Consider the following 22,451-nt stretch of genomic DNA (forward strand, 5'->3'; position numbering starts at 1 on the left):
GCTTTCACATGACATCACACTACATCGCATTAATTTTCCTGTGCTAGTTACAAAGCTGTCATATTCTAGTGCAGAGCAGAATACCTTTGCATCATGACGGTCCTCGGTACACCTTTTGTCAGTGAAGCGTAATATTTAATTAAATAAATGAATAGTTGCAGTAAACCATACAGTTCTTAATCACACCGCTACCTTCCCAAGCAGCAAGAGTTGGAGACATATTGCTGTATCTATTTTCAAACAGCGCGTAACATGCAGTGTTAGCAAAGGAGGTAAATGACTAAGGACAGCTGATTAGAGGAAAACATTGCTGTGAAATCCCTGTGTGTGTGAGGTTAAAATGCCTCTAAGCAGATGTTTTCCTGGTCTGTAGTTGAATACTTGATGACTTTGGAGGCTGTTCTAGTCACTAAGGGTGTTACTGATAAAGAAGCTTCATTTTGAATACATCATATCAATCATACAGTGTACTAACAAAAGCGTTTGTTTTAATCCTTTCTGTTACTTTGGGAAAATATGCAACACTTTTTTTTCAGATCAAGTTTAAAGCTACTCCACACTTTTAATAGATTGCATTGAACTTGACCTCAAGAAACAAAACAAAAAAATGCATAGCTGGTATAGGTCTCCCAAACAACAGTGAATTCTAGGTAGTGGAGTGTGAAATAGACACAATTTACCTCTTACAGAAAATCTTTTCCCTCTATGCTAAAGCTTCAGGGCATTTAATTAACCACAGGAATTGGACTGACAAATTGGGGCCACAGTTCAACCTAAAGAAAATTGTTTCGGACTCTACAGAAGAGTCAGAGTTCACTTTGATTACAGTATATTACACCACAAGAATGGCTTTGTATGTTTATCACAAAGAATAATAAACAGAGCAGAGATATCACAGACGAAGGCTTCTTATAAAGCGTGTTCTGACCCACAGCCTCACAGGCCTGTTTCAATTTGGAACCCAGCACTTCTCCTGCATCCCCTTTGACAGGCTCACTGTTGTAATGTTGTTGCAGGGCTACCTGCGCCAGTGCAGGAAGCGTGTGGACATGTTCAATGACGACCAGCTAAAGGTCATCTTTGGGAACATTGAGGACATCTATCGCTTCCAGATGGGATTTGTTAGGGACCTGGAAAAGCAGTACAACACCGATGATCCACACCTCTCTGAGATTGGACCATGCTTTTTAGAACACGTGAGTTCCTCTTTTTTTAACTAGATTTCAATAAAAAATATATTCATTAAATGCAATTATTACGAAATATTCCATACCTCATGTGCAGCTACAGAGAGCTACACCTACTGATGGTTTATGATAGTGCTGAAGCTGTTTATGAATTATGTGGTTATCATGAGATAATAGATTAGTTGTAGGAGTAATTAGAGACAAGCAACAGATTATCCTGAGAGAAATAGATAGCTAGATCATGATCCTAAAAAAGCACTTTAAAAAAATGAAGAACAACAACTCTAATTGTATCAATTAAGCCACTGTATCTTCTTTTCTTGTATGTGGTAACACTCCTCTCCTCAGCATATTTCATTTAAAAGAGCATTATCATATATTTTCCTCTCCCATCTTATATGTTTTTACTCTTTTGTTCAACAGCAAGATGGTTTTTGGATCTACTCTGAGTACTGTAATAACCACTTGGATGCCTGTATGGAGCTGAGCAAACTGATGAGGGATGGCAGGTACCAGCACTTCTTTGAGGCCTGTCGTCTGCTCCAACAAATGATCGACATCGCCATAGATGGCTTCCTGCTCACACCTGTCCAAAAAATCTGCAAATATCCACTCCAGTTGGCCGAGCTACTCAAATACACTGCACAGGAGCACAGGTACGGCACACTTCTGTTTGAGGTCACATTTAATCTGCTGAACGAGTTGCTGTTTGATGATTGTTCTTTTTTTACTAAAAAGAAGCCGTTATTCATGCGTTATTGTTTTCCAGATGCATTGTGCTTTGATGCAGCCTTTGCAGGTGTTGGGTTTATTGTACTGAAGTGGTGATTATACACGCATGAGCTGAAACAAATGTTGTTTACACTGTTCAAACGGCTTTCTGTGAACGTTTTAGAGGAAAACATTTCATCAAGGCATCTCACATACATTTTTATTACAGTGCTGTAACTCATAACCAGTGATCTTAGGACCACTGCATAGAACTCTGGCTATAAATAGATCACAGATTAAATATGAATTTGGGCTTTTGCTGGCAGGTATACAGGCATTCCCCACACACTGCCTGCACAGCAGAGAAGCACAGTACACAACATAAACATTTGCAGATGATCTCCAGCATCCAGATGTGCAAACTCATGCGTGCAAACCCACAGAAAACATGGTGTAAATGATTCAGCGTGTCTCAGCCAGCTTCAGGTCATTCACAAACCATGGGTTCTCAGCCAGAGAGGGACAGGTGCCAGCTCTGCCAGAGAGACCTGCCAGATCACAGTGTTTGACTGTTGGGAGCTGTGGAGAATCTGCCAGATATAGGCTCACTCTGTCACAGACACATACACACGCAGCATTGTCACACACACACACATATTATCTTCAAAAGTGAGGATTGGCTCCGTAGCACATCTAAGCCAGAGGGATAAATGCAGCTCAGTTAGCATAGATGCAGTCAGAGTTAACTGCAGATAGAGAAGTGGCTGATTTGAATTAAATAGCACTGTGTTTTTTGACTGGGTTCCAGCAGACTTATTGCTGTTACTTAAGTTTATAACCCAAGACTTTTAATAGGCCACTCTGCATCATTCACCACTGCCACATTACATGTCTTTTTTTTAAGAGTGGCTCATCTCCAAGAGCTATAACTTTCCCTTTAACACCCTCAAGTAATTACGTGTATATTGTGTTCTGTAGTGACTATCGATACGTGGCAGCAGCGCTGGCAGTAATGCGGAACGTCACTCAGCAGATCAACGAGAGGAAGAGGAGGCTGGAAAACATTGACAAGATTGCCCAATGGCAGGCCTCTGTTTTGGACTGGGAGGTATGTGTACGCTTTGACTGTTGAATAATTACAAAGCATCTGATGTCCACTGATGTTGTTTTATTGGCAAAATCTGTTCCGATCTGTTTAGTCCATCTGTTTGGTAGCAGTTTATGCCCAGAGACAGAAAACTTAAATTTTGCTCCATTTATCTGTCACCAAATGTAGACAGTTTTACAAGACCTACTTTACCAACACATCTAACATAGTGTTTGTGATTGTATTCCAAGTTTTTCTTTGCTTTAATGTTAGTCTTGTACAAAAGCCAAAATGTGTTTTTTCCCGGAATATTTGGCTTTCAGATGAAAACACAGAAAGGCGAACAAACATTTCACTCAATGAAGCAAATGTTAACAGTGATGTGTATGATCAGAAAACATTTCATTTACTGTTTTAGAACATTTTAAACTTTGACTCATTAGATTTTTTTCATGTCATTTAATGATCTACTTTCAAGGCCTGATTCATGAGGGTTGCTCCACTTTTGCATCTACTAAACTTGTGCAAATGAGCCAGAAAGACATTTTCTAATTCACAAAGCATGTGCCAAGTTTTAAATGCTTCACAAACCTGACTGCAGAGTAAGTCGCATCTTTGTGCGCTAGTGTTGTTTGCATATTTTTAAATTGTCCGTTGTGCATTCATTTGAAGCAAAACAGGTCCTTTTCTATTCAAATGAGCCTCAGCACAAATAACCCCTAATTCACAAACACTGGCGCTCACAGCCCTGCGCAGTTAGAGTGAAATATTTACCGTCTGCTGAGAGCTGGTGGTAACTGCGCCACAGTATTTATAAGCGTTGTTACACTCAGACTTTTCAAGGATTAAAACACAGTCTCAACTCTGAATGACCTGAACATAACATATCTGTTAATAAAGTCTGTTGATATAACTTTGACATGACTATCATCATAATAACCAGGGGTTAAATCAGTCTGAGGCTGTCTGAGGCCTGCACATACGAGCTGTGCCATCATGCACGACAGACTTTCATTTATTTATTTATGTTAATTTGAATGAGCTGCTTCTTGCCAGCTCGCTCCAGGAAGTAAGATAGCTTTAAAAAAGTGAAATTTGTGTCATCTGTCATGAATTAAATTAAATGGTAAAGACTTACTCTTTCCATACACATACACATACAGTATGTGGATGGAATTTAGTGCCATCAAGATGAAACCTCTTGATGGCACATCAACCACAGCTCTGCACTGCAGAGCGTAGATGAGCAGCTCATCTCAGTTACAATTGGGGGCAGAACTGGAGAAAACTGCACAGAGCTGCAGAACGTTGTGGGTGTTATTGTGCAAATGATGTGCAGTTCTTGGTACTATCAGCGGCTGCAATCCATCCTTAGTGAATTCCATCCTCAGTTATAGACAAACCCCCTGCATCAGATGGCAACTGCATTATATTCATAGTAGATTATCATTTGATTTAAAAGAGTAGTCCAGGGATTTGGTATTGCATATTTGCAAAGTTTAGAGGGTTTTAAGGGACAGCTTTAAAAATGACATTCAAAATGTGTGAGGGTGAGATATCTTTAAATTTAATCCTATCGTATGCATTAAGCTTTAAATCTGATATTTACTTGAATGCAACTTGATCGCACTTTTTAACAGACCTGCTAATTGAACAGCTGTGTGATTCAGTTTGTAAAGAGCGCTTTCTGTTTCTATCAGATTACATAACAGTGACATTTCATTTCTTAGACTTGACAAAGCTCTTCAGAAATCACTGTTCTCTCAAACTGACAGCTATGAACCACAAAGAGCAAACTGACTTCACTGCAAGAGTAGAATCAGCTACTTTAAGCTTTTCAGCTCTAAAACCTAATTTCATAGAAACATAGTTTCATCGAGAGTGTGCACTTTATTTATATATTGCATTTCTGCATTGTGTGTGTGTGTGTGTGTGTGTGTGTATATCCAGGGAGACGATATCTTGGACAGGAGCTCAGAACTCATCTACACTGGGGAGTTGTCATGGATCTATCAGCCGTATGGACGCAGCCAGCAGCGAGTCTTCTTCCTCTTTGATCACCAGCTGGTCCTCTGTAAGAAGGTAGGCACTTTCTCTCACTCTCTTTTTCTCTCTTTGTTCACTTCCTTCCCTTTTTTTTGAAGAGTTTTGTTGGCTGAAAAACAACCTAATAAGCTAAAACACACCATCAGTCTGTGCTCTTAAAAGTTGTGTATCACATGGCTGGTGACTGAGGTGCTTTGAGACAATGTGACTTCATCAACCTCACTCGAGAGCTGCAAAAGGATTATATAACACTGTATGAGACGCACCAGCCCTCAGTGAAGACGCGCACAAATCTTCTGCACCTTTTACAAAATGGAGCTTTGGTACTTTGGGCTCTAATGCACCGAGGCTGTGCTCTCCTGTCAGATGGATGTTCATGCTTGACTGGACTCTATAACACATGCACACAGAGACACCGCCACAAACACAGACAGACACTCACAAACACACGCACACAGGGGCTGAGTAACTGCGTCATCCCACGCATACATGTGTAAAAACAGTGGAACAGTGATTTAAACCATTAAACAGACAAACAAAGCCTTATAGATTAGGGATTTTCTGTTTTTCTCTCTACCATCGCTGACACCGAAAATGAACTCAAGTATTTCTGACAGTCACCATCTTTGTGAGCTGATCTCATGGGCTAAATTAATTCTGCTGCAAGACACACTGAATTATAAAATCTAGTCTTTGTTCTACACATCCTCATCCTCATCTCCAACATGTGTAATGGCAGCCCTTAGGGTGTGTTAGTAACACACTGCATGTTGTCCTCCATCTTTTCTTCCCGTCTTTTTCTTATCAGTACAGAGATGCAGAGTTGTCCATGCACGCTTATTAGAAGATGCTGTTCTCTATTTTTAAATCTTACCTTCCTTGACCTCAAATTGTGACTGGATGTGACTTGGTCCTAAGGTGGCGGTTACAATGATGTTTATGTTTTTGTTTGGCTGGTATTCTCAGGTAAATTACAAGAGCTACGTAAGTTAAGGTTATTTTTGGTTGATGCACCGCTGCAGAGTGGGACAGTCATTACATCGGAAGATGATCGACTGGCAGATATTTTGATGAGTGATTTATAAAAAATCTAACATCCTCTGAGTGCAGCTTTAATTCTCTTTTTGTTTTGTGTGTGAGTAAACTTAAGTACCGTGGATTGTGAAGTGTTGGCAGGATGAAGCTGTCACTCCGAAGCTGTTTTCTTGGCTTGTGAGAAACGTTGGTGATGATGACATTTCAGCGTGTCAGCTTGGGCCTTGACATTTGCCACTTTTCGTTTTTTTCCCCCAACCAAATGTATCAATGTTAGAAAATAACTCAGATTTCCTGAACAAGTGATAAAATGCTTGTTGTTTGCAGTGCTGCAATGATATAGTTCACGACTATAAATTCAATTTTCACAGCTTGTTTTTTATGTGTGTGAATTTAATGGGGTCACTGAAGATGAATAATCATGATGCTTGAAAATGCCCATGGCATACACACAATGCACAGCTCTAACAGCTCTGACAGGATGGTGTCTGAGGAGAGCTATAAGTATGTAAGCGTGCAATATGTTTATATACAGATAGCTGCTACTGTATATCTTTTCTGTTAGAGGAAATAACAGTGAACCATTAAGTAAATTCTGACACAATTCATGTCTTAAGCAAAATAGTTACTGATGGAATTAGACTGCTTTGAGTTGACAGAATAAAGAAATTAGGTCTCACAGAGCTCCATTGATCTTTGAATTTATTGATCAGTCCTTTAATAAACTAGATGTGAAACAATTCTAAAATTCCTTACGGTCCAGTCTCAAAAGAAAGCATTTGTATGCCCACATAATCAACATGGATTTGTTTATTGTGATGTCTTTAGATTTTGGATTGTTGGTTTAATGAAACAAGGTGATTACTAAAAAATAGAGAGTTAAATAAACACTTGTATGACACAACTGGTGAAAATCTAATGATTTTAAAGCCTTACAAAGACAGGGCTTATCACTGTGTTGCTTTGGGGTTGTGCAGTTGATTGCACTCGTATACATAAAACCTAGTAAGTACATTTTTTGTTGAAATAGTGCTTTCTTTATTTTGTGGTATCAAGTGCCAAGCAGATTTGCTGTGAAATATTGCATTCTGCTATGTGTGTGGAAGGTGTTTGTATGTTTGGGCAGCAGATGGAAAGGGTTGCATAAGACAGACTCTCAGGATAACAGGGGAGGGATGCTTGTTGACACCTCTATGGTTCAGCACACACACATACAAGCATTAACAGACATCATTCCTGCTCTTCCGCAGGACCTGATACGCCGGGACATCCTGTACTATAAGGGACGCATCGACATGGATCGCTACGAGGTGCGGGACGCCATTGATGGGCGTGACGATGACTTCAACGTCAGCGTGAAGAATGCATTCAAATTGTGCAACAAAGACAGCGAGGAGATCCACATCTTCCTGGCCAAGAAGCCAGAGGAGAAGATTCGCTGGCTCAGGGCCTTCCATGAGGAGAGGAAGATGGTGCAGGAGGATGAGAAAATTGGTTAGTCACACACCTCCCTGTTTGGAAAGCACTCGTTTCATTGACAACGGCCAACAGAGCTTCAGTCACATGTTGTGCTTGCTGTTTACTACACGGAGACTTTTTTTAGCACACAACATGGAGCCCCTGCTTAGCGTCAATAACACTCAAGTCATAGTTATGTAAGGCTGACAATCAAGCTTTTGCTTTGATTGAGGGTCATGCTCAAAATGTCGTCAAATAAACATCTTGGGGGACATTTTTGTATGATTAGCATCACAAATATTTTGTGCTTAATTTAGATACAAGTCTTCATAGCTGTTTTCAAGCTAGGTCCATCATTTTTTTTCATTTTAAACACTTTAAATATCTCTCTAACACCAGTTTGAAAACAAGTTATGTTTTAATAGCTGTATACTGCCAACCCTGTATGGATTTAGTAATGTTGCTTTCTTACCCGGCACTACATCCTAACCCTAGATACAAACTGAGCACTTCCAAAATTCCGGACTAATGTTAGCATCAGGTCTGTTCACTGCCCTTTCATACATCTTGCGTCAGGTAAAGAGTATTGGGGTAGCCCTCATTTTCAGCATGAAAGTGTTTCTTTATGTCTTTTTCACTGGACACGATTATCTCTGCTTCAAATTACAATTATTAAAGCATTTAAATGTATGTTGTATGTAATATTGCCAGTTTGAACCACTGGTTCATTCTCTGCGTACACTACACATTTGTTTTTCAGTTTTGTGACATGCAAATCAAGCTGTATTCAGTCTGCTTAGTCATTCTAGGATAGACGTTCCTCATGGCAGCCATTTTTTTGCTATGAAGGCAATATGGACGAGCAAATCCATTTTGGGGGCTAATAAATAAGTATTGGATCAATGCATTGTTCAGCCCACTGGCAGATCGTGGATTTTAAGCAGTGTCATAAGCGTTATCAGTCATCGGCGTAGAAACATTTCAAACAGTGCTTAGATTTGCTAAACTTCCATTGTTGGTTGTTGTTCAGGTTTTGAGATCTCTGAGTACCAGAAGCGACAGGCGGCCATGACAGTGAGAAAGGTTACCAAACAGAAAGGTGAGGCAACAAGAAGATATCAGGTGATTTTCCTTTTCTTTTTCTTGCTGGTGTGCTCTGTCTTCTCATCGCTGTTTACTCTTCCTTTAACCTGCTCTCTTTTTTTACTTTCTACTTTTTTTCAAACATGCTTCTTTGTTTACAAATGGACCTAGACTATCTGTGTACTTAGTAAGCTAGAAAATCAAGTGGATTGATGTTGTCACGCTATATTACGTTCAATATTTTCACTTTGAGTTAATTGTCTGTTAGTCCGCATATGAGCTTGACATGAGGATGAGTTTTAAGGCAGCTGTTAAGCATCAATGAAAAGACAGAGGGCTGTTTGCATGAAGTATTAAGTTTAAAGGGAGATACCAGCGTTCTTGACATGTGGGTCCTGTGTCACGCTTGTCATGGAATATATATTACCCTCAGACAGCTATTTGCATTTTTTTCCTTACTGAGTTAGCGTGGTTGTTGGTCCTTATTACTGACTATTCATACAAATTATCAGTTTTTTCTTCATTTGTACAGCTGATTACGGATCAAACAGCCTTTAATTTTCCAACTGGCCTAACATGACACCCTGGAGTCATGAGAAACATCAGGGTTATCACAAAAATGTTTCAGTTTTGTGATTTATATAGTTAAAGATGTGTCATAATGACTCCAACATCAAATACCTCAGTAACAGGAAAACATGTCGAGCGAGTTATGCAAGACTTTTCTTCCTGACTAAGCATCCGTCAGAGGACCCACACGTCTAAACTGCTGGCATCGCCCTTTAAGATTTAGCTGTTTTAGTGCGAGGCTAGATGTTTGTACATTTATCATTACTGATGTTCTTGCTATTGCCAGTTTCACTATAAGCATGACCATCCATTAAAGTATTAATTAACCAATATCCACTGCTGGAATGTTCTCTCTGACGTTAGGTTCCCTGTAGATGTCTGTCAGAAGTATATGTTGTGTGTTTCTAAGTGCTGTATGTGTACATGGCTGGCACAAGGTGAAGTACTCTCTTGAATTTCAGATTCATTTATAGATATCATCTTGAGAAAGAGGGCCATGTTGTATGGACATGGTTTGAAAATGATAAAGGTATATGCATTAGAGTTCTCCTTAGAGCTAGCACAATAAGATGCCATGGCAACTGCTAAGCAGCATTGGGAGGTGTTGTGATTAACATTGGAGCATGCAGTCACTCTCCAATCTGTTTACAAGCATTATCTTGCCTATCCAAGATAAACAGGCCCCACTAACACAAACAGACCAAACCCTTCTAACTACAAAAAACAGTGTTTGGCTAAATACCTATAACAAACGACACTGTTTCTCATCCTTTACTTTCTTTTCTAAGATGCCATGGCAACTTTTGAATATCTCATCTCCAAATATTGATTGTATCCAATTTTTTAACTGCACTAGCTTAGTTGTGATGCTTGTAGACTGTAGCTTAATGACATCGTAGACTGTAGTTTAAATGCATATTAACAGCTTTTTGTTGGCTCTATTTTTGCCACTCTTGTGTTCTCAAGTGTTCGAGGGTGCTTTTCAAACAAATGTGCTGTCTACAAACATGGAAGAACAATGTCCCTTGTCCAAATGCCTGGTTTCATCCTTGTATCAGATATAATCTGTTGGTTCTCTTGTTTGCCTGGTACAGAGTTTGATTGAATTGCACCTGAAGTCTCCCTTGTGTCATTGCTAGAGCTGAATTTCACTTTTCTCTCAATTCAGCTGTCATCATATGATCATACTGTATCATATCGCAGGTTTAATATGCAGGAATGTTTACAGTGAAAGCTCATTTCGTATGTCTGTGTGCCTGTTTTATTTGGAAGCATGACTTGGTGTTGTGTTGTTGTGTTTTATCTGATTCATTACTGACAATGTTTCCTGTTGCTATCCACTTCCCTTCTTTTTTCTCTTTTGCTTTGCGCCCTGCAACGCCTCCTTGTCCACCCCACCCCACCCCCACAACCCCCTTCTTGCTCTATTTGCACCTGCCTTCTTAGGTGTAAACAGGTGCACGCCCCCCTCATACCCGCCCCCCCAGGACCCCCTCAGTGCGGGGCAGTATGAGGTAACGGAGGACATGGCACAAGGAGAGGTTTTTGAATTCAGTCAATCCAAAAGAGGCCAGGCTCCTTTCTGGCAGAATTTTAGTAGATTAGCTCCATTTAAGAAATAGAGATTCACAGACTCTTCTGAAGGACCAGCTATTTTTCTTAGAAGCACTAAACACTGGATGATCATGTCCCATGATGAAGAAAAAACAAAAACCACACATACACAAGAGACTTCAAAGGACCAATGTTAATACAGAGTGTGATTGGAAGCAGCAAGAGGACTGAACACTTGAAAAATTGCGAAAAAATAAAACTTTACAATTCATATATGTTAGTAACGTTCTTAGTCATCATGCTTCTCCAGCTGAGTCGACTGTCATGAACTCTTTCCCTCGGATTCTGCATATTCACACCATTTGAATGTCCTGGAGTTATTGAGATTGTTCTATTCTTTCATTTTTAATCCATTATCCGTAAACACAAGGCCAAGCCAGGGCATTCCTCGTAGTATGATTGTTTTCCAAAAGCTGGGATCTTGCTGTGCTGCTATGTGAGATTGCTCGCTGCATTCTTCTGAATGTGTGATCAAATAACGACGGGCCTCGGCTACCAGCTGCGGCGTCTGAAGGACCTGCGAAGCTCGACTGTCAGCATCTTCTCTGAGTTAGATCCATTCTGCCACCGATCACAGACTGCTCAGGCAATCTCCGCTCCACTGATGTTTGCGTCTGGATCTCACTCTCTCAGCGCTTCACACTCCTCTCTCTAGCTGTTTGCATATAGTAGCCCTCTCTCCACCGAGTGTGACGTTCACAGAGTTTCCATCTCTCTCTCTCCTCTCTTGTTCTCTCTCTCTCTCTCTCTCTCTCTCTCTCTCTCTCTCTCTCTCTCTCTCTCTCTCTCTCTCTCTCTCTCTCTCTCTCTACCCACCTGCTCAGCCTCTATGAGTCAGTGGCTCTCAGAGGAAGAGCTTCATTCTTTTGGAAACCTGCCATTGGCCATGATATGATGGGTCAGGAAACAAATCAATATTTGGAACATCAATAGAATATTTACATCCTTTCACCAACCACTTTTGACAGGGTATTCATAACCAATCACGCCGAGGGGCTGTTGGGTTGAGTTTGACAGAGAGCTATCCTTTCAGATGAAACAGCTGGGAGCAGGAGATAGGCAGGCTGCAGTCCACCTGCCTTGTGTCAGAGCCCATCCCCACTCTCCCCAGAGACCACCCCTGTAGCACTGTGCTGGCAGCTCACTGGGTGTTTGGAAAGAGCACAGCCTACCTCCGGAAAGAGCTCAAAGTGAAGCTGATGAATTGGCCAAGGTGTAAAATAATATCTCTTTCTCACGTCAGCTGTAAAAAAAAGAGAAAGACTTCTTCAGTTGACTTAATTATTTTGTATTGCTCACATTGTAAAAAGCACATATTCAGTCAGAGGTGTCCTTTTCTTGCACTTGATTCAGAGGGATCCAAACATGCAATGCCACCGGTGAGAAATTAGAAAGAACCAGCACAAGGGGAAGTGGTCAGACAAAAAAAAAAAAGCAGGTCTTATAAACGAACGGGACAAGCATATTAGCTGGTTGTGAGCCAGAACTGGAAGAAAGAAAGAACACTGCAGAAGTGCGAGCCAATACCACAGGGAGGCAGAAAGGTGAATTTAATCTGTAGCATGCAGGTGTCCTCTGACAGATTCATGCGTTTTCGAAGACTGCAGCTTCAAATCTTGGCACTCCTCCCCATCACGTTGTTTTCCAGATCTGATCAAATGTTCTGGCCGTTAGCTTGACACTGTTAGGTGATTTGCAAAGGACTTAGGCCTGGTCAGATTGTTTTGTTTCATCACTACTGTCCCCAAAGCTGCTGTGAGCAAGGTCCTGTGCCACTTCAAGAGAGGGGTTAGAAAAGAGGAGGAGGAAGTACTAATTTCAAATCACATAATGAAGGTGTTTTTTTTCTACAGTTGGAATGTAAGTGACACATCTCTCTATGGTTTGTGATCATATTTTGACCTCAGATACAGATGATTACATTTTGTGTTAAATTATATCACCTGATGGACAGTGCATATACAGTATGACAACTTGTGCAATGTGATATATCATTATATATCTTCACTATTCACTACAACGTGATATGAAAGACTTATATATCGTTCTATGTCATTTGTTTGCCTTCTTATAGGCCTTATAACCTATTGGAAAAAGACCTTAGACTTGCTTTGTATGTTGTGTAATTTATGTTTTGTTTCAGTAAAGAAAGTTGAGAAATGGGTGAGTTGGCTGCTGGTGTCTGTAGAGATGGCTCCCAGTGAGATTGTTTTGGAAGATAACTTCCTGGTCTGGCACAGCAAAAAGAAATGGTTCCCAGGCCAAGATAACCTCAGGTCCCGTGCTACACCAACCCCCAATCCCTCACCCCCATCAGTCCCCCACTCTACCACCAGTACCAACATACAGACACAAGCATGCAGGCAAAACACACACAAACACACGCACAGACACATAATCATACGCACTTGCTGGCCCGTTCTGCTGCGGAGAAGAGAGATGCTATCTAACAGTGCCTTCCAGCATTCCACTAGTGATTATCTATTCAGTTTCACAGGCAGATTTGAATTAGTCATGTATTTTCCCTTCAGTGTGGGACTCACATCTCTCTCTTTCTTTCTCTCTCTCTGTCTCTCATACACACTGGGAATTCCTCGTTCCCCAGTGCATGAGATCCACTCGGACAGAAACGTAGAGGTCAGGCCTCTATTCCATATGAGTAGATCCTGTGCTGTCTGACTCAAACACTTCAGAACACCTTACTATTCTTATAATCACATTCCATTACACTCACATAGTCGTAATTTTATTGCACAAAAGAAGTTAATTCTAACTTTGAACGTTTAGACACATAGATTTCCTTTAATATCTATTAACATGCTGAAAGTTTAATTTGAGTATATTGTAGAAACAGATTTTCATTAGTCGAGTTAGGTTCACATTTCAAAATATATTATTATCAGTGAATTAAAAGAAGAATCATCTATTTTATCTTTATCAGCTACACACTGTAAATAATGTAAAAAGGACAGATCATATATTTGGATATTGGTATTTTGCGTTGGAGACGAATGTTGTTCCAGTTCTAGCGTGCGGTAGACCTCAGTACCAGGTAAATGCATGCTTGTGGCATCCAATATTTTGCATGAGACTTAAGACAACTCTTAGCAGATTGTTTAGTTTCATTTAACTTCCAATGGGGATTTCTTTTCACAACACGGAACCATTCATTTGTGAACCCATGCCATCTCACTAAGGGGAGTTTTTTTCTCTGTCCACCTGTCTCCCGCTCACTGCACATCACAGGTTGTAGCTTCTGTTTTTATTTGTAGTCAAGTAGAGGGGAACATTTTCTCTCCTGCTGTATTAAAGACTGAACTGTTGATAGGTGAAATAAAAGGCACTGAAACTCTCTTTTGCCCAGATATAACGAGTATTTAAAGTGTAACATTATTTCAAATATTTTTATTTTGCTTTACTTTGACTCCAAATGATGCTGTTGTCAAAACTGCTGATTATTATTTGAAAAAAAAAACATTGAGGCAAAACGGGTATCATTTTTCTACGACAACGGCAAACCAAATAGGAGTTAGCACTGATCATGGGTGTTCGTGTATAGATTTGTAGCCAAGCAGAAGAGCTGAATAAATGCAGAACCTCTCGGGAGGAGCTAAAAATAAGCATAATCCTGAAGACGCACACACACACACTCTCTCACACACACAGAGTACTTCATTTTAATTCATATCACGTTCTTGTTTCTACTTAAGAAATGATTCTTTGAAGTACAATGACTTGACAGTAGATATTAATTCTTCACTTGTATTTATTGAATGCAGTATTAAATAGTTCCATTTTGGCCACCTTGTTAAAAAGATGTAAATATTGCTTTTATTTTCTTATATAATTATCTTTCTGACCTTGTCCTGCAAGCTGAGGACAACTTTTTTTCTCTCTCTTTCCAGTCATAAACCCGAGACAGCCAAGTTAGCAGAGCGTCACTCAGATGCATCAGAGGTTGCTCAGATTTACGTAATTCCTCTGAGTACAGGGTGTACATGAGCCGCTGAGCGCGCTCACTCACATTTAGCATAGCAGCATCTTCAGAATGAACTCTCTGCAGTTGGTTATGCAGTCCTGAGTTGTTCCAGAAAAGTCAGGGTACAACAGAGTCTTCAACGAGCCATATACTGATGTGGTGTCAATGACAACAAGGTTAACAGAAGACCGGCATCCCAATTTTTAGAATCTATTCATTGTAAATTACCATCTAGTTTGAGGTCTGGATTTTTGCCTATCACATAAAGATTTACTCACAGTATTCATATCCTTTGTCACCATATGCAAACATTTGTCATTTTCTTTCTTGCTGGCCTTTGAGTTTGATTATTTGTTGTAGAAATGAAAAACCTGAAAAATAATGCCTATTCAATCCAGAAACTGTGAATGGGAGAGTGGAGATGTCAACTGTATGTACATTATATGTTTTGATGTAATCAGAAGCACTGGGAATATGTTGTACTTTGCTGTAAAAACAAATCCATATCTGATATAGCTGTACTTTTGTTGAAAATAAAACCTCTACAGAACTGCAGGCCAAGGCGTCCATGCATGAGTGGGAGCATTGTGCAGGGTTTCCTGTCGTGTGACGTCATTTCCTGTTTGTAGGTCTGATTTTCAACTGCGGAGGCATTGGATGTCCTGCAGAGGGAGGATTTAAGGGCATAGGTTACTGTAATAAGATAATAATGTAGGGAGGGAGTCACAAAAGACTGTTTTCGAAAAGTCAACTTCAAACTGGAGCCTCTAAAGAATAACACTCAGTCTATAATCAATAAGTAATGAGACTTATACAGGTTTGTTCTCCCAGTTGGCTGATCACTCTGCTTTAATGTGTCTTGAAGTCCAAAGATGTGTGTCTGTTTTTCAGCTAAGAACTAAGACATTCTTGCACAGAGCAGACAACTAACTGTCTGTCTGTCTGTCTGTCTGTCTGTCTGTCTGTCTGTCTGTCTGTCTGTCTGTCTGTCTGTCTGTCTGTCCCTCCAGTGTCTGAATGAGTGACAAACTAAAGTGTTAATTTACTTGATTATGTAATGTCACCTGTGAAAAAGCCAAAGGTGATGCAAGAGGCATTAACGGATGATCAAAGTTCCAAATAATGCGTCTCAAGCCTGACAAGAGCAATCTGCAGTATTACTGTGGTCTCTAGTGGCCAACCTCGGTGTTACAACTTCCCAAGAACATGGCAGAATTTTTTACAACATGGAGCCCATCAGAACAACAATCTGCAGAAGGACACTTCAAGAGCTAAACTACCTATTAAAACATCTAAGCCCTGAAATAAATACACAAAGAAAGTCACAAACTTCAAGCTTCGTCGTAAAAGTGAGAATTTACAGTGCTGCCGTGGTAGAGTGACCTCTAAAGGAGCCAGAGAAAATCTCACACTCAAGGACTGGTTGTACAAATGTGTGTAAGCTCTTTGGTGCAGAGCGTTGAGGTAAAATAAAAATGACTGGCCATATTATTGGATGATAATGTTAACATCACTGGAGTTCAGAGGTGTTGTGCTTCAGATAGTTCCTCAGGATAAGAGGGACATCCAAACTGTCTATAGCAGGCTCCTTATTGGTGAAGGGGATGTTTCCTCGTATTGCTAGACGAGTCTGTGACATCAGTGGTTTGGGACAAACTGTAACAGAGGCAGGCGAAAGGTGAGTAAACGAGTGATTTAAGATAATGAATATTAAACAAACTGGTCTTTGTCTCACCTCTTTCTTTGAGCAGCAGAACCAGAGCTTCATTCTGCTTTGTAGTCTTGTCAATGATCAGTGTTGGCAGATACACGTCTGCCCCAAAGTCTATGAGAAGCTGGATGTACTCCACCCCACAGCCGTACCGCAGACACACCTCCAGAACCGTCTTTGGCTGCTTTATCCGGGCCAGCATCTTCTCATCTGTGCAGTTGTAGTTGGGGTTGGCCTCATGGAGCAGAAGCAGTTTAAAGCAGCCCAGGTGTCCATAAACAGCTGAGATATAAAGAGGCCCTCTGCAGGCTGTAGCATTTGAGGCCCACTCAGGGACCTTAGGTCTGACATCCACCTCGGCTCCAAACCGCAGCAGCTCTTTGAGAATGTCTAAATCTCCCTCCCGGGCTGCAGTCAGCACCGGGGAGCAGTTGTTGTACTGGCTGCCGTTAGGATCGGCCCCGGCTTTCAGCAGAGCGACCACACAATCTAAATGTTTCCCACTGACAGCTGTGAAGAGAGGAGTCTGGGCCTTCACGTCCAAGCTGTCGATCTGGAAGCAGAACAGCAACACAATGTCACAGGAGAAAAGACACTCCTGTCTTATGGGTGATCTAAAAACATCAGTTGTTTCTTTAGGGCACTTTGCATCAATAGAGCTGAATTACTATAGGTTGTTTTTGTCTGTAAATACAACATTGACAATGTACTCACCTACCAGGTTAGATAAGTGAAAAGGTTGGAGGATGCTATATAAAATCTAAATTCAGAGATAATTAGCATTTTCATGGGTAATTAAGTCCAGTATTCAATACCTTTGAACTCTGTTTTTGGTTTTTATTCAATCATCTGGGAAATGTCAGGCTTTCTACCAGCTGTCTCAATGCAGTTTATGCAGGAAGTATTGTGGAAATGTGCTGTTGTTTTATCAGAGTAATAATGTTGAAGACAGAAAGTATCGTTGAAACTGAAAACACATTCAAAGTCAGGGGATGACTTAGTGTGCACTTGTCACCAGAGTCTCTTTCCGTATTCAACTTAGTCATTTCATCCATTAATCATGAAAAGATGCTCATTAGAGCTTCTATACCTTACTTTAAATGCAGTAAATATTTGCAATTTTCTCACTCCTCATTTTAAATAACAAACATACCTTGTGATTACTGTGAAATGATCAAGTGGATACAGGGCTTCAATTAGTTTAGCTTAATTTAGTACCTGTGTAGTACAGGAAGACAACACTGATCTGGGAAAAGAGTTACTGATTTGATGATTGTTGATGACTGTGTGTAAGAAGGACTTGTGAAAATTTGAAATGGAATTGTTTTCGCAAATCATTCAGAATTTATTTTCTGATGAAGGTTATTGTTACATTACCTCGTAACAAGGCAGACAGAAAGCTGGCTTGACAAATACATTAAAATGTATGTTTTGAAAAACTAAGACACATATTGGAAAAGAAAAAGTATATGGAAAATGATGACTCATCATTGATGTAGTTATAAAATTTTATAAGGGACGGTTATGGTCCAAGTTTATCTCCTTTTCTATAATGTTATCTTTAAAACTAGTTTTTTGTTTAAACATTTTGACGTTCATCCCTTTTTTATGTCAAAGCCTATGAAATAAGACCAGAGATGGCTGACTCTCTGTGCCATAAAACAAAAACATAGAGACTAGTTTAAAAGCGAAATCAGATAATGTGTCTCTAGTTTTCCCCACTCATTGCAAACTTGTGTCTCCTGTACCTCCCATACCTTTAGGTCTATGGTCACTATTCCCCTGCTGCCCTGTAGGTAAAAATTATTATTTAAAATCTTTGAGCTTAAATCTGAATCATTGAAGTATGTAGTAGCCTCTCTGGCTTTTAAATGAAATATGTGATAGTTGAATACAGCTTATAATTATTGTTATTAAATAGCAAACTTGAATTACACCCACCAGCAGCTGTAATGTCCCTCCTGCCCTCCTTACACTTTACTGTAAAGATCAGTCCCACCATCCTTATCTGAAATCTATACAACACAAAGCTTTCTCTGTATCTCACCTCTGCACCATGCTCTAACAACAACTCCAAGCACCTCAGGTGTCCCAGAGCTGCAGCAGTGCGCAGGGGGGTTACAGGGACCCCCCACCCGCTTCGAGCATTGATAGACCTCCTGTAAGTCTCCTGAGACAGCAGCTCTGCGAGCAGCGTCACGTCATCACTGCTCACGGCGTTGTTCAAAGCCTGGCACTGCTCATTGTCCTCATCCTCCTCCTTAGGCTGCAGCAAGGAGAAGATCTTTGAAATGTCCATCAAACTCATGTTGACAGCTTGGCCCAGAACCATAATGTTACCCCAGGCTGGTACAAGTCAAAGTAATTCCATCTGCAGAGGCCAAAAAAGCAGAGAAAGAGGGTAATACAGCCAATCCATCGCTGACGTACTCATGGCATTTCTGCTTCTTTTTGTTGGGCATGATTCTTGTATCAACAGAAAACAAAACCATGAATGAAGCTTCTTGCCATGATCACACAGTGTTACCATATGACAATACAGCTTGTTTACATTTAACACCTAACATATGGAAGACAAATCCTAACAACACATTCTTTGGGTGAATATAACCAAATGGCTTCAAAGACATAAATGGGTGTAGTTTCAGCTCAAAGGTATTAAAGCTCCGACACTAATGGTCCATCGAACTCTCTAAAACACAAACAGAGTCAAGTGAGATTGTGTGTGCTAAAAACAGCCAACTGGAACTAACTGCACCAAGACACTTACCTCCTCTAACCCCTCACTAATGTTTAATCCAGAGAAATCAGACGAGAAGATCAATTTCAACCGTCCATGAAGAGTCACGTGAAGAAAAGAAGAAAAGAAAGGTCCTCCAAGGAGTGTGTGATGCTTCCACAGTTGAGAAAAGTGTAGTATGGTTTGGGTGTGTATGTGGAGGGCACTGTGTGTATGTGTGTGTTGATAGACAGAGGGTACTTCTTTCTGGGGGGTAGGGGGCTAATTTTAGGCCACAGATGGGCCAGGCAAACTTCCATTCTTGGAGAGTCCAGGCTCAGGTTTATAATTAGAAAGGTGATACAAGTGTGACACTCAGGAGCTGATTGGTGTGTGCGACTGTCATTCCCTGTGTCAGGAAAAACAAACATGAAATGGAGAGTGTGTGTCTGCCTGCGACATGGCATGTTATAATTCCTCCAAGTGAATAGACACACAACAGCCCACATTACAGAGCTCGATAATCAAAGAACCTGGCTGTGGGTTTGCTGTTTGTTTCCTGTTCTGACCCTGTTTCCCTGATTCACACTGAGGCCGCCATTTTGGAGTCAGCTGTGTGACTGTCAGAAGCTTTAGAGGAGCAGCCAGTCAGCTGTTCCTCTGCCATACCCACCAATGTCTTTATGCTGGCCCATGTTTAGAAGGCAGGCTGTGACACACCACATTCTCTCAGCAGATGGCACAAGAGTCCAGATTCCTGGCATTATACAAATACATGAGGAAACTCTGTATTAATATCAACACACAGTCATGAGGCAATTAATGCAGGTGCCAAGTACTGCTTTTAAAGCAACCAACCTACCTCTTTGGCCAGGGAAAGCATCTCAGCCGCTGCTATTAAACAAGAATGAATGCGGTGCTGTTAATGTGAGCAATTATGATAACTATAAGTGAGTAAATAGTGCAAATTTTAACATTCCCATAACAGTTGTATTGCTGGCTGTTTATTTAAACACTCTTCTTAATGATAAATGACAATAATAAAAAGTAGCAACTTTTTGTTGTGCTGCAGATTTAAATTTTGTTAAGATTTATTGTACACTTTTTTGTCTGGTATTTAACATTTTGTATTATAGTAATAATAATAATAATAATCTTTATTTATATAGCACTTTTCAAAACAGGGTTACAAAGTGCTTTACAAATAGGAAATTAACTAAAAGACAATTCATGAGAACTGTGAGGAATACAATTAAAAAGAGAAAAAATAAATAAAAAACGATAACCTGCAGGGAGATGACAGCAAAAAAAAATGACAGAAAGGAAGATTAAAAAAAAGGTTAGGACAAGAGGTTAAGATAAAACTATGTTGGAAGACTAAAAACAACAAAATTTTAAACATTAAAAAAGTTAAAAGATCAGAACTATAAAATATGAAAAGGGTTTTAGACCCATGTATTCATGGTAGGTGTGTCACTTGGCAGTGTTACTGGACTTTCTCTAATGGACATGTGATACATAAATAATGATACAAATAAGATAGTAATAATTATAATAAAATGGATGTTTAGATTAGATTGCTGATGTTTTATAAAGCACTGAATGGTTTAGGCCAAAAATACATTGCTGATCTGCTGCTACTGTATGAACCATCTCGACCTCTGAGTTCATCAGGTACTGGTCTGCTTTCAGTCCCTAGAGTCTGAACGAAACATGGTGAAGCAGCGTTTAGTCATTATGCACCAAATATCTGGAACAAACTCCCTGAAAGCTGTAGGTCTGCTCCAATTCTCACCTCTTTTGAATCAAAGTTTAAAACTTATATTTACCACTGCCTTCCTATCTTAGCTTATTATAACTCGATTTAAATGCACATTTTAAATTTACTATTAAGATATTTCTAATTTTCCATTTCTTTTCTGTTTTATTATATTTGTCATTTTAATTGTGCTCTGTTATTCTTCCTGAATGTTTCCAATGCTTTTAATGTTTTAATGTAAAGCACATTGAGTTGCCCTCGTGTATGAAATGCGCTATACAAATAAAGATGCCTTGTCTTGTAAATAAAAAGGTAAAGTAATAATAAACGCCCATTTGCTTCCCCTGCCTCCGTCGACCACTAGATGGCGGTACTGATCTTCAGATGTCAGGGAGCAGCTGTAATCGACACAGAAAGAAGAGGGCGTGTAACCAGACTGTTCAGAGGAAAGCCATTTTTGACAAAGACATTTATTTGTGGTTATAGTTATAATTTTACAACCAAAGATGTGGTATTGCTTATGTAAAGGGTTGTTTCTAACCCCCGTGTTTCTGATCTTTGTGAAACGAAAGCGTCTCTCTCTGCTGTTTTAGCTTATTTCAAACAAAATGGAGGAGGAAGTCTCCAGAAAGCACTGTACAAGACTGATATGTGTCCTCCAGAGCAAACAGCAACACCTTCCACCCGAGGAGACACAATGGTGCCGGAGTGATACAGAATAATGAATGTGAGAGACAGGTCAAAGTCGAGATCAGACTCAGAGATCACTGAGTGTCACCTCCCTCTCCCTCTCTGTTCCGCACGACAGAAATATCAAACCTCCCTCAGCCTCACGTGTCGAGGCTCCGCAGACCGGCCCGTCCCACTTCAAATCATTACGATGCTGAAGCTAAAAACTCTCAAGGAGGAGATGAGGCGGGTCAGCAGACACTCTTATGTGACTCATTGAAGCCATGTGGTTGTCATTAGGATGTAAAAACGCAGCATTTCTCCCCTCACACGTGTTTCATCTTCTGCTGCAGGCTGCAGAGGTGGAGCTCCATGATCCCGCTGTGTGAGCAGCAACAGGCATCTCTGGCCTTGAGTAGGAGACAAAACTGGAGTTCACAACACTGAAGGGAAGACTAAACACACGATATGGCTTCGGAGAAAGTGACTTTAAGGATAGGGGGGGCACAATATCAACATAACATTAGTAGGGGCGTGTCCAGAACTTTTTGACCCGGGTGGCCCAACTGAGGCTCTCATAGGCAGGGGTGGCCAGTGCATTTACAAATAAATAACATGTACCCTTTCTGACTTCACAACCTACTTAAATTAAATTATTAAACAGTTGTTATATTCCCTTTGACTTAAAAAAAAAAAAAAAAAACATGACAAAGTGGCATAAATCTTCTAAACTTCATTCTTTAAGGACTTATAAAAGAGTTTTTTTCATAGTCACATTTCAGGGCACTAATAAAGAAATCTACTGTCAACCTTTTAACTCATC

The 22,451-nt window shown here is 40.2% G+C and overlaps 2 protein-coding genes across 5 annotated transcripts in view; one reads left to right on the plus strand and one right to left on the minus strand.

Annotated features, from left to right (window-relative positions):
- LOC117817065 (rho guanine nucleotide exchange factor 9) overlaps positions 1–15,325 on the plus strand; it is a 44,379-nt gene extending 29,054 nt beyond the window's left edge. For all 4 annotated transcript variants that reach the window (XM_034689546.1, XM_034689545.1, XM_034689549.1 and 1 more), the window contains 7 exons: positions 1,017–1,196; positions 1,611–1,843; positions 2,877–3,006; positions 4,936–5,067; positions 7,317–7,560; positions 8,555–8,623; positions 10,624–15,325. In XM_034689546.1, the coding sequence (XP_034545437.1) occupies positions 1,017–1,196; positions 1,611–1,843; positions 2,877–3,006; positions 4,936–5,067; positions 7,317–7,560; positions 8,555–8,623; positions 10,624–10,799 (1,164 nt within the window). In that variant the 3' untranslated portion in view covers positions 10,800–15,325. The remainder of the gene's footprint in view (positions 1–1,016; positions 1,197–1,610; positions 1,844–2,876; positions 3,007–4,935; positions 5,068–7,316; positions 7,561–8,554; positions 8,624–10,623) is intronic.
- asb12b (ankyrin repeat and SOCS box-containing 12b) lies at positions 15,215–22,219 on the minus strand. The gene is made up of 6 exons (XM_034689550.1): positions 21,959–22,219; positions 20,063–20,094; positions 19,874–19,957; positions 18,529–18,852; positions 16,506–17,034; positions 15,215–16,426 (listed from the first exon to the last, which is right to left on the minus strand). The coding sequence occupies exons 4-6, from the start codon at positions 18,811–18,813 to the stop codon at positions 16,281–16,283; spliced, it is 960 nt and encodes a 319-aa protein (XP_034545441.1). The 5' UTR covers positions 18,814–18,852; positions 19,874–19,957; positions 20,063–20,094; positions 21,959–22,219; the 3' UTR covers positions 15,215–16,280.
- Positions 22,220–22,451: the final 232 nt, after the last annotated feature.

The sequence above is a fragment of the Notolabrus celidotus genome, chromosome 8, assembly GCF_009762535.1.
Source record: "Notolabrus celidotus isolate fNotCel1 chromosome 8, fNotCel1.pri, whole genome shotgun sequence".
Classification (NCBI taxonomy): domain Eukaryota; kingdom Metazoa; phylum Chordata; class Actinopteri; order Labriformes; family Labridae; genus Notolabrus; species Notolabrus celidotus.